The following is a 17,605-nucleotide window of genomic DNA, read 5'->3' on the forward strand; positions in this document are numbered from 1 at the left end:
GACACAAATAGAGGATTGTTGGAATTTCTGGAATTCTTGAGAGCAGTTGGAAGCCTTATTTTTTTTTTTTTTTTTGGTCTTGCCACTGAATATGAAGGAGAAAACATAAAGCACTGGTTGCTGCTGGCAGCTGTCTTTACAACCTGGGAGTGGGGAACCTGCCATAGAATGAGGAGGCCGTAAAGTCAACAGCAGAGTGGAGAGAAAAAAGAATCTGATCCTTCCTTATCTTCACTGAGTACCAACCGCAAACCCATCCTACCTCTTGACTTATATTACATAAAATAATAAATTTCCTTAGTGTTAAAGCCTTTTTGAGTTGGGTTTTCTGGTACTTGAGGTCAAAAGCATCCTAACTGATATGCATGGAATGAAGTATTGTCCTCTAGTTGTTTCAAATATATGCTAATGTGCCTCCTAAGCAAGATTGTGGAGACATCTGTTTTCTGCTACTTCTTTATCCCCTATACGTGTGGATCTCAAGCTTCATTATGCATTAAATCACAGGAGAAGCGTGTTTAAAATGCAGAGCCCAGTGGTCTGTCTCAGAGATTGACTCTGTAGGTGGCCAGAAATTCTTCATTTGTAGCAACTCAGGTGATTGTGGTGCAGAGTACAGCAGACACTGCACACCCAATATCCATCTCCCCCTTATTCTTTACCAAAAACACACAGGTTGTATTAAGGGTGGCAAGGTGAGGTGCCAGTTAAAATTCATCTTAAGATGATAGATTGGTGTGGCCATGTGACAGTGCTGGCCTGGGATGGGGTCCCTTCCTGATAAAAGGCAAAGCCTCGTAAAGAAAAAGCTTCTTGCCCTACTGAAAAGCACATGGGATGCCTGGAGTTACCGATGTCATTTTGCCACCGTGAGGGTAAAAGTCACAGGCCAAGGAGGAAAGAAGAGGAGGCTACAAGGAGCCTGGGTCCGTGATAACTTCCTCGAGCAGCTGCACCAGTCCTGTTCTATTTGCAGACATCTTGTTACATCAGAAAAATTAAACCCTATGTGGTTCTGCCATGGTGGCCAGGTTTCTGTGATGTGCAGCCACACCCGATATTTGCTGACACAGGTGGCCCGCAGACCACTCTGACAAATATTACTCTATTACCCTAGGTATCCAGAAGGTTCTTAATAGTTAGTCTTGACTTACTCTCTTGTATTTCCTTTTATTATTACCTCTATTATGGTTGGTTTTCCCTAGTGTAGAGAATCATGTGTTCTTTCAAAGTCTTGTTGAGATGAAAAGGAACAATGGATTCTAAATAATTAAACAGACTATAAAATTCAACTTTATTTGACTTTTAAAAATAAAATGAAAAGTGATATCAAACATTACTATGCAATGTAAGAGTTAATTTCTCCTAAACTTTGCTTTCAGTAACTAAGATTGTGGAACATTACTAAGATTGTTCCTTTTTTCAATATTTACTAAATTGGGAATGGGAGGGGAATAACTTTACTATGAAAAATGTTAGGGAGGTACTAATTATAGCAATATCATAAATCAGAATTATAGATCCTATGCTCTAGACAGTAACATGTTTTTGATAACTTGTACTCTATTGTACCTGGCTCTCAGCTGGAAGCAGGGTCTCATTTGTTTTAGGATATATTATCCGGAAGAACTTTTTAACATCTCATGTATAATGCAACTACTTAAAATTAGAGAATTTATAGCAGTCCATCAACTGCTTGTAAAATAAATGCAGCAGTAAATTGTTTCAGCAACTTCTAAGTAAACTCCTTGCCAGATCATTCTTCAGCACTTGAACCAGGCTATTAGCTCAGACTTTAACCCGACTCCACACATCACATTAGTGCCGTTAATATCCTTTTCTAAAGAGGGATTCTATTTCCAACTATAAAAGAAAGTCAAAAGTTAAATATTAGACTATGAGCATTTCAGGAAAAACTTACTATTAAATGCAACCAGAAAACTTACTGAAAAGTTTCCATTTTATTATCTGGAACATTCCCTCTAAAAGATCTTACATATTAAGAGCTTTGAGTGATACATTATAAGTAAATACATGTGCATCTCTGCACCATCAAAGGTTATCTTGTAAAGAAATGCTACGTTAATTCAATTCGAGTAGTCTGTCAAGGGGCACTTAAGGAGAAGAGAAATGTTAGGAGAGTTGAATTCCAGTTACCTTTGTGACTGATTGCAAGGTAACTGAAAAATTTTTTCATAAATCAGAATGAGAATTTTTTAAAATAATGGGGCCTGGAAAAGACAGTGACAAATGAGGAGCCAATTTCTTGACTCCCAGTTAGGTTTCCCATTTGAAATAGGGTCCCTTTAAGAAAGAGAAGAGGAAGACCCTAGGAAGCCTGCCTGAAAAAAAAACTAAGTTGCTTTGTTTAAAGGAATCATTACCCATAAGTTTGCTCAATGGAACTTTCCTTTCCCCAACTAACACACTGCAAAACACCCTGATTGTCATAGATGACAGTGGCAGGACCAGAATTTCTATTAGAAGGGTCTTAGGGTGACTATCTGGTTAGGGATGTGGTGGGCTGAGGGACTTCTCTTGAAGCTTTACGTCTACAGCATATCATTTTACCTTAGAAGGCGTATTTATCTGGGGTGATTTGGCAACTGGGGGAGGGAGGGTGCTGAAGGCCCCTGAACCCCGTCCTTGGCACTATTACTGCTACCTGGCCCACTGCTGCGTTTGCCTTGTGCTCTATCGCCCCATCGGAGCTGTCTTCTCCTCCACTCCACTCAGCAGTAACAAAGACCCTTTGAATAATGAGTCTTCCAGGGCCCTCTCTCGCCACCAGAGGCAGGATATTGCCTCTACTGTGTCCTGGCCCAATGTGACTAGCCCCTCTCCCTCCTCAACTCTAGTCATGATTTCCAGCACTTCTGAAACTTTTCTAAATTAGCCCTAATTGCTGAGGAAAGTAGGAAAAAATGTCAGGGCAAAACCTAACTGACTCTTCGTAATAAAATGTTTTGAAATCTCTTGTTTTATCTTAAAAATTCATGCAAATTTGTCATCCTACTCCATAACGTGTGTTTTAATTTAAAGGAACTTTTTAAACAACCTAGTGGTTAAATAAGTTTTCTCCCTTTAAAAGATCGTCAAGTAAAATTGATACTCTAGGAAGATGCCCACGATCAGCCTGTGGCTCCACATACCCCCTGCATAGCACCCACACATCCATATGGAATGCACACTCCAAAGGGAGAAGCATCAATATTTAGATGCTAATATCTAACTGTATACATGATGATGTCCCTCCCCATCCCTAATCCTATCGATCCCTACTTTTGAACTAAACCTCAGGGGAAGGAGATGAGGAGGGGAAAATTGGGAGAGGAGGGACCTGGGCCAAAATTATGTCTTTCAAAAATACTCTATGGGGGGCCGGCCCCATGGCATAGCGGTTAAGCGCTCGCGCTCCGCTGCTGGCAGCCTGGGTTCGGATCCTGGGTGTGCACCGTTGTCAGCCCATGCTGTGGTGGCGTCCCATATAAAGTGGAGGAAGATGGGCACAGATGTTAGCCCAGGGCCAGTCTTCCTCAGCAAAAAGAGGAGGATTGGCATGGATGTTAGCTCAGGGCTGATCTTCCTCACAAAAAAAAAAAAATTCTATAATTTTAATTTTTAAGTAATTCAGGTAAGCTTTATCCCAGTTTTTCCAAATTAATGAGTTGCCATTGAGTCTCTTTTCTCTCCACCTACATTTTGCTACTTGACTTCACAATTTATTTCAGCTGTGGAGTTTAATATTCACAATAATAAAAATCTAATCAAAGTGTTGAGTTTATTACCTCAACTTTTCCAGTTATATTCTCTCTTGGTCATTCGAAGACCAGTGTTGGCTGAGTCAATCCAAATACATGCATCAAACAGAAAAGCTGAATTAGCGTTTCAGAGTAAAAGTAGCACAAAAATATTTTGAAATATCAATTTGCTTTCTCCTCTTTCAAGTGGGCTCTTTACTTTCTTCCCTCAGGGTTTTGTTGTTAGTTTCCCAAAAGCCTAGTACAAGGGCTGACAAACTCAAATGAGAGCAAGGAGGTCACACACATGGTTAAAGTGGGCTGTATATAAGACAAGAGGGAGCAGCGTGGACTGTGGCAAACTGGAGAGCATTGCTTCCCCTCTGTAGGAGGCAGCTGATACTCGGCCCTGTCTGATTGTCGCCACATACAGGAATGAGGACCAAGTGTTGACAGACTTTCAGATTTTTTCAAGAAAAGCTCAAAATCTGAATTTTTTTAAGTGTGAAATTTATGGATGTTTCTACTTGGCAACTAATTTTAAAATGTTAACAAGTGTATGTGGGTCAAATCCACTGTACTGGCTGGATCCAGTCCATGGGCCTACATTTGTGACTTTTGTCCCAAATTCATTGGGAAATACAGAGTGATGTGTTCCCCTTCATCTAAAAATGCTTCCAGAGGGCCTAAGGAAGGAGACAGGCCTACAGGCACAGGAACAATAGGGACCTGTGCCCTGCTTCCTGAAGTGCTTAAGATCTCTGACTCAATAGCCCTCAGGGTGCCGAAAGGGGCCTAACACAAGGCCTGAGCTCCCAGCCTTGCCATAGACTCCTGCGCCCCAAGAGTGCTGTGGAAGCAACAGAGTGGCGGACCTAAAGAGACTGTGAGGGCTGAGGGAATGTCATCTCAGTGTCAGCCAGCTGGGACAGGAGATCTGGGAGCAGAGGGAGCTCCCAAAATCATGGTGATGCATATGACCCTAGAACAGGGCATGGAAAGTGAGCCATAAGAATGTCTGAGGTTGAACTTGCTTCCAGGGGAGAAGTGGAATTGCCTATTGAATGTCTGCCTTTCCTCTCATGACGGCAGAGACCTTGTTTGGCTCACTCACTAACTAGCATTTAGCACAGTGCCCAGCACACAGTGGGGTTGCATTTTATAAGTATTATGCAAATGAGAAATAATGAGATAAAATATTAATAAAATGTCACTTTATGCACACAGTTTGAAATCACGTAAACCCTTCCCCCTGAATTAACAATTCATTAAGAATTATATAATGCCTAAGCTAGCAGGTCACATGAATTGTAAACACTGGGGTGGTGCCCATTAGAGATGCAAATCAAGGATGACTGTTTTCCAGCTGGGGCAGCTGAGAGAGTGGTGAGATGGGGCTTGGTAAGGCAGGGATGCTGAGCTTTGAGTGAAAGATCTTGATGCATTTTCTCTAGAGCAAGGTTTCTTTGTATATTGCTTAGCACCATACAATGCTGTATTATGCTTTGTATAATACAGCAATTGGGTGCTAATATACATTTAGTGACTTACTTCAGTGACTACAAAGTGCACCTCAAAGCAAGTCATTTGAATGTGGCTGTGACCATGGTTTGGAACACTCAGTAAGCACGGGTCAGGTTCCATACTCCCTTTGGTTATTGGAAGCAAACCAGCTCCCCAGATCTGGGCCTGCAGAGAGCGAGTCTATCTCCTCCCCATTCCTGCTCTGCTGCCAACAGCACTATGTGGCAGGAACAGAGTACAACACAGAAGCTGCTCTCCCCTGGCTGCTCTCCCCTGGTGTGGAGGGAGGGACATGAGAGAGGAATGAGCCACCTGGATTTCAGTGTCTGGAAGTCTTTCCTATGTGACCTCCCACAAGCCATGTGGCAGTCAGGGTGAGCCCAAAGATGGGGACTGATGATAAACCCACACTATGCTCTCAAATCATTTTCTTAGAATTAAATGAATTTTACATGTATCAAAATTCCTTCTCAATGGTTTTCCTGCCACTAATGCACTGTCCCTTACCCACGCCCTTGGAGTTCTTATTTTTGACAGGCTCAGATGCTTGGATCACCAGCAGCTTGCATAAATCTGAAGTTCCCTGAACCTAAACAGAAAAGTCAACACTAGTCAAAAGAGCATTCTTTGATCTCTAAGCTGGCTGCTTCCTAAACTTTCCAAAGAATATAAGAAATAAGCTAACACCTAGCACTGGGCCTCCAGCCTAAGCTCCATCTTTTTCATTTCAAATCCTCTTTAATGTTGCTTTAAGAAGACTTGGACCAGAAAATTATCTTTGGCGTATTTATAGACATCAGAAAGGAAATTTCTACACCTTACTTGTAACCAGACTGGCAATTCCTAGTTTGGAAGCAGGGAATCCCCCGCATCCACTGAGTGCCTTTTATTCCTGCATTGACGGTCAAGGGTCAAGCCTTCCCAGGTGCAGGACTGTTTTCTTTTCTTAGAGCTTTTGGCCTATGTGTCACAAAATCTGCCCTTCCAGAATGCAAATAGCATACAAGTAACAATTATAACTATCATTTCTAGATACCACATATTATCTCATTTAATCCTCACACTAACCCTATGAGATGGCTGCTGCTACTATCCTCATCTCACTAATGAGGAACCGGGGGGTCAGAAGGCAGCTTGCCTATGCTCACACACCTGGTGGGCATCGGGGTCAGCTTTTGAATCCAAGTGCCATGTGCCTGACCCCAAACCCTGGTGTCTTAACAAACTAAACTGTGGGTGTTGCTCCCACTGTCCCCTGCCTCATCCACCCCTTCCTTCAAAGCTGAAGAGATTTTCATTTTCCATTAAAAAACATTTAAATTAACTTTATCTTCTGAATTGTTGAGAGGTACTAAATAAGAACATTATGAAAGGGGATGTTTGCTAACTTTTCTAGGACGTAAATTTTCATTTAATTAATGACCTTTCCCAGCCTGAACAGGCAGAATGGGTCTCTTCCAAAGGGGAGAAGCTTACTACCAGATTAAATAGAAGTCAGTTCTTCTCAGGCCTTTTGGTCCTCCCCCCTCCTGGGCTCTGCCCTCCGTCACCCTGTGGTCCAATGGCAGGCAGGCAGGTGGCCCATAAGGGACCTTGCTTCTGCTCTTCTACCCCGTTATGCCCCAGGTGTTCACACTTCCCCCTTCCTTACAAAGGCATGGAATGATAAGGTCCAGGGCTCACTATGTGGGGCCCGCAGCCCCTATTGTGGCAACAAAGCAGTGGGTCCCCTACTCAACCCTCTTCTTATCAACCAATGCAGACACTTCTAGAGCCACACTAGCTTACAATGTTGTTGCCTTGGTGTGCACTAGGAAAAATGGACCCTGTCCTTCCTCTGGGGAGGCACAGCCTCACACCAGGGCAAATGGCTTGGTAAGCAGAGAACAGGCAGATTCCAGCCCCTACTTGCCCCTGGGTCACACCCTTGTGCAGGGCACAACCTGTGTAACAGTACACAGAAGCTCTGGGTATGTTTTGACTCTTTTGTTAAGGGTGGATGAGAACTGCAGGGTCTTTACAGGTTAAATTTATTTTTAAGGTGGTCGGTTGAGTTTTAAAGTCACTTATGGGGCACCAGGAAAAGCAAATGACTCCTTAGAAAGGATCCTCCTTACCTGCTCACAGGTTTTAGGTAAAATGCAAGGTGCAAGATATGGTACCTCTGTCTTAGTATCAATTACACTGCCATACACAACAATAACGAATTTCATGGTCGCATTATCAATAGTCATTTCATTGTAGCTTGATAAAGTCTTCACACACGCAAGATTGAGCGCCACACACTTCTGAAACGTTAAGTCCTACAATAGAATTACATTTTTTCTATAAATCATACAAAATGACACATGGTATCAAGAAGAAAGCAAATTCACTTATTTAGCTGAGTTCTTTGAGGGTGTCAAAAGGCATATGGACCCTGGGACCAACAGACAGAATTTACTTAGAGTTCAGCATGGCCTCTGACAAGATTATGAACTCCGAGTTTTTATGTTGCTCCTGTTGAGCGGCCCCAGATGTGGTTGCCCAGCCTGATTTCAGCCACAGCAGGGTGGTCAGCTACGCCTCGTGGATTTCCATTTGCACGAGACCAGAGTGGTAAAGATGCGTAGGTCTTACCTAGCAGTAAGCAAACATCCCACTTGACAAGAGAACGAAGAATAACCAAATAATGCAAGGCACTGAGTCTGAGTCATACTTCAAGGCTCAGAAGCATAGACTTTAGAGCTGGAAGGGAGCTGTTATGGGTTGAACTATGTCCCCCCCAAATTCATACATTGAAGTCCTAACCCCCAGTACCTCAGAATGTGACCTTATTTGGAAATAGGGTCGTTGCTGACATAATTGTTTCAGTTAAGATGGGGCCATGCCAGAGTAGGGTGGGCACCTAATCCAATATGACTGATGTCCTTATAAAGAGGAGCAATGTGGGGGCCGGCCTGGTGGCGTAGTTGTTAAGTTCGATGTACTCGGCTTCAGCAGCCCAAGTTTGTGGGTTCAGATCCTGGGGGTGGACATACACCACTCATCAAGCTATGCTGTGGCGGCAACCCACAAACAACATAGAGGAAGATGGGCACAGATGTTAGCTCAGAGCAAATCTTCCTCACAAAAAAAAAAAAAAAGGAGCAATTTGGACACAGGCACACATACAGGGAGAACTCGGTGTAAAGATGAAGACAGCCATCTACAAGCAAGGAGGGAGGCCTGGACCAGATTCTTGCCCACAGCCCTCAATAGGAACCAACACTGCCAACACCTCGATTTAGGATTTCTAGCTCCAAGAACCGTGAGACAATAAATTTCTGTGGTTTAAGCCACCCAGTTTGTAGTACTTTGTTACGGCAGCCCCAGCAAACTAATACAGGAGGTTAGAGGTCAGTCCAATGATAGGAATCTCCTGGACAGGGCCCTGAGGGGCCGTCAGCTCACTCTGAACACCTCCAGCCACAGGAAGTGCACAGCTATAGGACCCAGCCCTCAGACCTTGGTCCCTGGCAGACAAATCAAACACTTAATTGCCAAATGCACTAGCACAGCTGGGGCAACAAAAACATAACAAAATTAGCGAACTTATCTAGAACGTTGCAACCAGAGAAATCTAAGAAAAAGCTATTTTGGTTTTTTTATGCATGTAAATTTTGAGTTGTATGGTTTAGAGAAGGAGGATGCAGCATAATCTTACAGTGCCTACGGGTTCTAGAAAAATCTTAAGTGGCTAGTTCTTTAATGGAAAAAGACTAGGAGAAAATAAACCAAAGTGCTAAATAGAGATTCTCTGGGGACTAAAATTGGGTTAGAAAGTTATTTTCTTATGTTTTGTATCTGTATTTTCTAATTTATATAATGAATATGTGTTCCTTGTGAATTAAAAAAATAAAATAAAAGGACATTCACTTTATTATTGAGTCAAGTTTGACTCCGTATAGTTGCTACTTATTGGTCCTAATTCTCTCCTCTGGAGTTTCGTACTAGACTCTAAACTGGTCCTACTTCTCATGAAGAGGCAAGGCAAAAGAAAAGAGAAGAGAAGAATCTAATTCTCCTTACCCTTCAGCTAAAATTTTTCTGAAAATTATTATTGCCACATAGTAAAAGAAACATGACTGCTTTAGCATGACATGCTATTTTTTTTTTAAGATTTTTTTTTTTTAGAGCAGCTTAGGGTTCACAGCAAAATTGAGAGGTAGGTACCAAGATGTCCCATATACCTCCTACCCCTACACGTGCATCGCCTCCCCCATTATCAACGTCCCCCACCAGAGTGCTACATTTGTTACAATTGAGGAACCTACAATGACACATCATAATCACCCAAAGTCCATAGTTGACATTAGGGTTCACTCTTGGTGTTGTACAATCTGTGGGTTTGGACAAATGTACAATGACATGTATCCATCATTATAGTATCATACAGAGTATTTTCATTGCCCTAAAATCCTCTGTGTTCCACCTATTCATCCTTCCCCACTCCAACTCCTAGGAACCACTGATCTTTTTATTGTCTCCATAGTTTCACCTTTTCCAGAGTATCCTATAGTTGGAATCATACAGTATGTAGCCTTTCAGATGGCTTCTTTCACTTTGTAATATGCATTCAAGTTTCCTGCATGTCTTTTCATGGCTTAATAGCTCATTTCTTTTTAGCACTGAATAACATTCCATTGTCTGGATGTACCACAGTTTATTTTGGATAACTCATCTACTGAAGGACATCTTGGTTGTTTGCTTCCAAGATTTGGCAAGTATGAATAAAGCTGTTATAAACATCTGTGTGCAGCTTTGTGCGTGGACATAAGTTTTCAGCTCCTTTGAGTAAATGTCAAGGAGTGCAATTGCTGGATTGTACGGTAAGAGGATGTTTAGTTTTGTGAGAAACCGCCAAACCATCTTCCAAAGTGACTGTACCATTTTGCATTCCTACCAGCAATGAATGAGAGTTCCTGTTGCTCCACATCGTTACTAGCATTTGGTGTTGTCAGTGTTCCAGATTTTGGTCATTTTAATGTGTGTAGTGGTATCTCACTATTGTTTTAATTTGCATTTCCCTTCTGACATATGATGCGGAGCATCTTTTCATATGTTTACTTGCCATCTCTATATCTTCTTTGGTGAAGTGTCAAGATCTTTGGCCCATTTTTTAATTGGATTGTTTGTTTTCTTTTTCTTTTTTTTAAAATTATTTTATTGAGGTCATATTGGCTTATAACATTGTGTACATTTCAGGTGTATATTATTATATTTCAGTTTCTGTATAGACTACATCGTCTATACACAGTCTACCACCAATAGACTAGTTTTTATCCGTCACCATACATATGTGCCCTTTTACCCCTTTCACCCTCCCTTCACCGCCTTCCCCTCTGGTAACCATGAATCTGTTCTCCTTATCTATGTGTTTCTTTGTTTATCTTCCACACATGAGTGAAATCATATGGTTTTTGTCTTTCTCTGTCTGATTTATTTCACTTAGCATAATACCCTCAAGGTCCATCCATGTTATCACAAATGGCATGATTTTATTTTTTATGGCTGAGTAGTATTCCATTGTATATATATACCACATCTTCTTTATCCATTCTTCCATTGATGGGCACTTGGGTTGCTTCCATGTCTTGGCTATTGTGAATACGCTGTGATGAACACAGGGGTACATAAATCTCTTTGAATTGTTGATTTCATGTTCTTTGGCTAAATACTCAGTAGTGGGATAGTTGGATCATATGATATTCTATTTTTAATTTTTTGAGAAATCCCCATACTGCTTTCCATAGTGGCTGCACCAGTTTGCACTCCCACCAGGAGCATATGAGGCTTCCCTTTTCTCCACATCCTCTCTAACACTTGTTATTTCTTGTCTTGTTAATTATAACCATTCTGACGGGTGTAAGGTGATATCTCATTGTAGTTTTAATTTGCTTTTCCCTAATAATTAGTGATGTCGAACATCTTTTCATGTGCTTGTAGGCCATCTGTGTATCTTCTTTGGAAAAATGTTTGTTCATATCCTCTGCCCATTTTTAGATTGGGTTGTTCATTTTTTTGTTGTTGAGTTTTATGAGTTCTTTATATATTTTGGAAATTAACCCCTTGCTGGATATATGATTTGCCAATATTTTCTCCCAGTTGGTGTGTTGTCTTTTCGTTTTCTTATGGTTCCCTTTGCTGTGCAGAAGTTTTATAGTCTTATATAGTTCCATTTGTTTATTTTCTCTTTTGTTTCTCTTGCCTGAGTAGAGAGGTATTCGAAAAGACACTGCTAAGACTGATGTCAAAAAGTGTACTGCCTATGTTTTCTTCTAGGAGTTTTATGGTTTCACGTCTTACATTCAGGTCTTTAATCCATTTTGAGTTAATTTTTGTGTATGGTGTGAGATAATGGTCTACTTTCATTCTGTCCAGCTTCCCCAACACCATTTATTGAAGAGATTTTCCTTTCTCCATTGTATGTTCTTGGCTCCTTTGTCGAAGATTAGCTGTCCGTAGATGTATGATTTTATTTCTGGGCTCTCAAATCTGTTCCATTGATCTGTGTGTCTGTTTTTGTGCTAGTACCATGCTGTTTTGATTACTATAGCTTTGTAGTATATTTTCAAGTCAGAGAGTGTGATACCTCCAACTTTGTTCTTTTTCCTCAGGATTGCTTTGGCTATTTGGGGTCTTTTGTTGCCCCATATAAATTTTAGGATTCTTTGTTCTCCTTCTGTGAAGAATGTCACTGGGATTCTGATTGTGATTGCATTGAGTCTGTAGATTGCTTTAGGTAATGTGGACATTTTAACTACATTTATTCTTCCAATCCGTGAGCATGGAATATCTTTCGATTTCCTTATGTCTTCTTTGATTTCTTTCACTAATGTCTTATAATTTTCAGTGTATAGGCCTTTCACCTCCTTGGTTAAATTTATTCCTAAGTATTTTTTTCTTTTTGTTGTGATTGCAAATGGGATTGTATTCTTGATTTCTCTTTCTGCTAGTTCATTATTAGTGTACAGCAATGAAATTGATTTTTGTATGTTGATTTTGTACCCTGCAACTTTACTGTATTTGTTAATTATTTCCAATACTTTTTTGGTGACTTCTTTAGGGTTTTCTATATATAGAATCGTGTCATCTGCAAATAGTGAGAGTTTCATTTCTTCCTTTCCAATTTGGATACCTTTTATTTCTTTTTCTTGCCTAATTGCTCTAGCTAAAACTTCCAGTACTATGTTGAATAAGAGTGGAGAAAGTGGGCATCCTTGTCTTGTTCCTGTTTTCAGAGGAATGGCTTTCAGTTTTTCACCATTAAGTATGATGTTAGCTGTGGGTTTGTCATATATGGCCTTTATAATGTTGTGGTACTTTCCTTCTATACCTGTTTTATTGAGAATTTTTATCATAAATAGATATTGGATCTTGTCAAATGCTTTCTCTGCATCTATTGAGTTGATCATGTGATTTTTATTTTTCATTTTGTTAATGTGTTGTATCACATTGATTGATTTGTGGATATTGAACCATTCCTGCACCCCTGGAATAAATCCCACTTGATTGTGGGGTATGCTCTTTTTAATGTATTTTGTATTTCATTTGCTAATATTTTGTTGAGGATTTTTACATCTATGTTCATCAGAGATATTGGCCTATAATTTTCCTTTTTTGTATTGTCTTTGTCTGGCTTTGGTATCAGGGTAATGTTGGCCTCAAAAAAATGAGTTAGGAAACATCCTCTCCTCTTCAATTTTTTGGAAGAGTTTGAGAAGGAGAGATATTCAGTCTTCTTTGAATGTTTGGTAGAATTCTCCAGAGAAGCCATCTGGTCATGGACTTTTGTTTTGTGGGAGGTTTTTGATTACTGTTTCAATCTCTTTACTTGTGATTGGTCAATTCAGATTCTCTATTTCTTCTTTTTTTTTTAAAAAAAACATTATCTTTTTTTTTTTTTAATTTTATTTATTTATTTTTCCCCCCAAAGCCCCAGCACATTGTCTTATGTCATAGCTGCACATCCCTCTAGTTGCTGTACATGGGACGCGGCCTCAGCATGGCCGGAGAAGCGGTGCGTCGGTGCGCACCCAGGATCGGGATCCGAACCCGGGCCGCCAGCAGCGGAGCGTGCACACCCAACCGCCAAGCCACGGGGCCGGCCCTCTATTTCTTCTTGATTCATTTTGGAAGGTTGTATGATTCTAAGAATTTATCCATTTCTTCTAGGTTATCCAATTTGTTGGCGTATAACTTTTCATAGTATTCTCTTACAATCCCTTGTATTGCTGTGGTAATTTCTCCTCTTTCATTTCTGATTTTATTTATTTGAGCCTTCTCTCTTTTTTCTTAATGAATCTGACTAAGGGTTTGTCAATTTTGTTTATCTTCTCAAAGAACCAGCTCTTAGTTTCATTAATCGTTTCCATTGTTTTTTCAGTCTCTATTTTGTTTTTTTCTGCTCTGATTTTTATTATTTTCTTCCTTCTACTGACTTTAAGCTTTGTTTGTTCTTCTTTTTCTAGTTCTTTTCGGTATAGTGTAACGTTGTTTATTTGAGATTTTTCTTGTTTCTTGAAGTGGGCCTATATTACTATAAATTTCCCTCTTAGTACCACTTTAGCTGCTTCCCATAAGTTATAGTGTGTTGTGTTTTCATTTTCATTTCTGTCTATGTATTTTTTGACTTCTCCTTTTATTTCTTCATTGATCCAATAGTTGTTCAGTAGCATGTTGTTTAGTCTCCATATATTTTTGACTTTCCAGCTTTTTTCTTGTAGTTGATCTCTAGGTTCATAGCATTGTGGTCAGAAAAGATGCTTGATATGATTTCAGTCTTCTTAAATTTATTGAAGCTTGCTTTGTTTCCCCACATATGGTCTATCTTTGAGAATGTTCCATGTACACTTGAAAAGAATGTGTATTCTGCTGTTTGGGGATGGAATGTTCTATATATATCTATTAAGTCCATCTAGTGTTTCATTTAAGGTCACTGTTTCCTTGTTGACTTTCTGTCTGGATGATCTATCCATTGAAGTGGGATGTTAAGGTCCTCTACTATTATTGTGTTGCTGTCAATATCTCCCTTTAGGTCCGTTAATCATTGCTTTATATACTTTGGTGCTCTTGTGTTAGGTCCATATATGTTAACAAGTGTTATGTCTTCTTGGTGAAAAGTTCCTTTTACCATTATATAATGCCCATATTTGTCTCTTGTCATCCTTTTTATCGTGAAGTCTGTTTTGTCTGATATAAGTATAGCTACACCCACTTTCTTTTGCTTGCCATTTAATTGGAGTATCATCTTCCATCCATTCACTCTGAGCCTCTGTTTATCTTTAGAGCTGAGATGTGTTTCCTGGAGCAGCATATTGTTGGATCTTGTTTTTTAATCCATCCAGCCACTCTGTGTCTTTTGATTGGTGAATTCAATTTATTTACATTTAGAGTGATTATTGATATATGAGGGCTTAATACTGCTATTTTATTTCCTGTTTTCCTATTGTTCTATATTTCCATTGTTTCTTTTTCCCCTTGTATTTCTGACTGCCATTTCAGTTTGGTGGTTTTCTGTGATGTTTTTCTCAGTTTTCTCCTTATTTATGATTTGTGACTCTGCTCTGATTTTTTGTTTTGTGGTTACCATGAGGTTTGTATAAAAGACTTCATAGATGAGATAGTCCTTTATCTGATAGCCTGTTATCTCCACTAGCCTATGCAGGTTCTGTCCTTTTCCTCTTCCCCTTCTATATTTTTGTTGTCACAAATTATTCTTTTTTTGTGTTGTGAGTTTGTGACCAAATTCATGTGGTTATAGTTACTTTTGATGCCTTCTTTCCGTTTATCCTTTATGTTATAATTAAGTGTTTACTAATCTATTCTGATATAGAGCTACAATTTTCTGATTCTGTCTGTCGATTTCTTTCAGGTAGGAGGGCTCCTTTCAACATTTCTTTAAGGCAGGTCTAGTGGTGATGAACTCCCTCAGCATTTTTTTGTCTGGGAAAACTTTTATTTCTCCATCATATCTAAAGGATAATTTTGCTGGATAGAGTATTCTTGACTGATAGTTTTTGTCTTTCAGCATTTTGAATATAACATTTCACTCCCTCTTAGCCTGTAGGGTTTCTGCTGAGAAATTTGCTGAAAGCCTGATGGGAGTTCCTTTGTAGGTTATTTTCTTCTCTCTGGCTGCCCTTAATATCCTTTCTTTGTCATTGACTTTTGATAGTTTTAATATTATATGCCTTTTTTGCATTGATATAATTAGGAGTTCTATTAGCTTCCTGTACTTGCATGTCCAGTTCCTTCCCCAGGTTTTGGAATTTCTTAGCTATTATTTCTTTGAATAAGCTCTCCTCCTTTCTCCCTCTCCTCTCCTTCTGAAATGCCTATTACCCCTATGTTACTTTTCCTAATTGAGTCAGATAGTTCTCAATTCTCTCAGAATTTCTTTGTTTTTTTTAAGATCTTAGTTCTCTCTCCTCCTCCACCTCAATCATTTCTAGATTTCTATCTTTGAGCTCACTAATGCTCTCTTCCATATATTCTGTTCCATTTTTAATGCTTTCTACTTTATTTTTCATCTCATTAATTGTGTTCTTCATCTCCAGTATTTCTGTATTTTTTTTTTTTTTTTTTTTTAGTGTTTCAATCTCCTTGGTGAAGTACTCCTTTTGTTCACTAATTTTATTCCTGAGCTCATTGAACTGTCTTTTTGAATTTTCTTTTAACTTGTTGAGTTTCCTCATGACAGCTATTTTGAATTCTATGTCAGTTAGATTGTAATCTTATGTAACTTCAAGTTTGGTTTCTGGAGAGTTGGCATTCTCCTTCTGTTCTGCAGTGTTACTGTAGTTCTTCATGGTACTTTATCAATTGATCCTTTGCCAGCATATTTGTGGTAGTAACCACCTTTCTTATTTGGGTACGTCTTTGGTTCCTTTGGTTCTGAGCTGCTGCTTGTTGTATTTGAGAGCCTGCACTTTCCACCCTCCACTGCCTCTGCCAGAGGCATTGTCTTGTGCCCTTCTTGTGTTGCTTGTGCCTCTGAAGTTGCTGGTGCCTTGCTGTTTTTGATGCTGCTGCACTATCAGGTGTTGCCAACAGGGTCACTCGGCTGCAAGCGCTTCTGCTGCTTCTGGGGTCACCTGGGTCTCGTGTTCCCCTATTTGACCTCCATGGGATCTCCACAGGCTCAGGTGCTGCTGCCCATGCACCACCTGCACTGCTGCTCGTGGGTTATCTGGAGGTGCTGGCAGCACTGCTGTCCAGGGGACTGGGTTCACAGGTGTTGCTGTCACTGCTGGAGGCCTAGGATCTTGTATGCAGCCCCCACTGCTGGTAGAGCTGGTGTCAGGGTTTCCACTACTAGAGGTTGGGTCTCAGGTTCTGCTGTGGTTCCTAAAGCCTCAGGTTGCAGGTGCCACCCGCCACTGCTGGGGGAGGAGCAGGGGCTAAGCCACAAGTGTTGTTGCTGGTCCTGCAGTCTCTGGTCACTGGTGCACACCACTGTGCTTTTTGAGACCTCAGGTCAGGGCACCCTGCTCCTCCTGGTAAAATCCATATTTTGGTTGCTGTCCCCACTGCTGGAGAAACCAGCGCCACTGCCAGGGGAGGAGGAGGAGGCTGGGTCACCAGCACCACTCTATCTCCTGAAGCTTCAGGATGTATGCTGGGGCTCGGCAGGGGCCACAGCTTCTGATTGCTGGCACTGGCATGTGTGCTAGTGGTCTGCTCTGAAACCTCGGATCAGGCAACCCTGCCCCAACTGGGGAAATTCACGTTTTGGATGCTGTCCCCACTGCTGGGAAGACTGGGGATTGTTTGTTTTCTTAATTAATTAATTTTTTTTTTTAGGAAGATTGGCCCTGAGCTAACATCTGTTGCCAATCTTCCTCCTTTTTTCCTTTTTTCTCCCCAAAGTCCCAGTAGATAGTTGTATGTCATAGTTGTACATCCTTCTAGTTGCTCTATGTGGGATGCTGCCTCATCATGGCTTGATGATTGGTGTATAGTTCCACGCCATGGATCCGAACTGGCGAACCCCAGGCTGCCAAAGCAGAACAAGCAAACTTAACCACTACGCCACTGGGCTGGCCCCTGTTTGTTTTCTTATTGCTGAGTTTTAAGAGTTCTTTGTATGTTTTGGATAACAGTCCTTCATCAGATGTGTCTTCTGCAAATATTTTCTCCTAGTGTGTGGATTGTCTTCTCATTCTCTTGAGACATGATAATTTTTTAATCCAACATCTACACGAAGTCTCTCAATTCAGTCATTGTTGAACTTCAAGTCTGTCACTTCCCCAGTTCCTGACTCATAGCAGGGGCTCAAATAATTATTAAATAGGATATAAATATAGGATTGTAAATTG

General features: G+C 40.5%; 1 protein-coding gene across 1 annotated transcript in view; it reads right to left on the bottom strand.

Moving 5' to 3' along the window:
- Positions 1–3,789: 3,789 nt before the first annotated feature.
- SLC9C2 (solute carrier family 9 member C2 (putative)) overlaps positions 3,790–17,605 on the bottom strand; it is an 88,330-nt gene continuing 74,514 nt past the window's right edge. The window contains exons 24-26 of the mRNA XM_087420594.1: positions 7,382–7,567; positions 5,772–5,853; positions 3,790–3,839 (exon numbers count right to left, since the gene is read on the bottom strand). Of these exons, the coding sequence (XP_087276720.1) occupies positions 3,790–3,839; positions 5,772–5,853; positions 7,382–7,567 (318 nt within the window). The remainder of the gene's footprint in view (positions 3,840–5,771; positions 5,854–7,381; positions 7,568–17,605) is intronic.

This window comes from Ceratotherium simum, chromosome 2 (genome assembly GCF_057802395.1).
Source record: "Ceratotherium simum simum isolate JZ-2026a chromosome 2, ASM5780239v1, whole genome shotgun sequence".
NCBI classification, from domain to species: domain Eukaryota; kingdom Metazoa; phylum Chordata; class Mammalia; order Perissodactyla; family Rhinocerotidae; genus Ceratotherium; species Ceratotherium simum.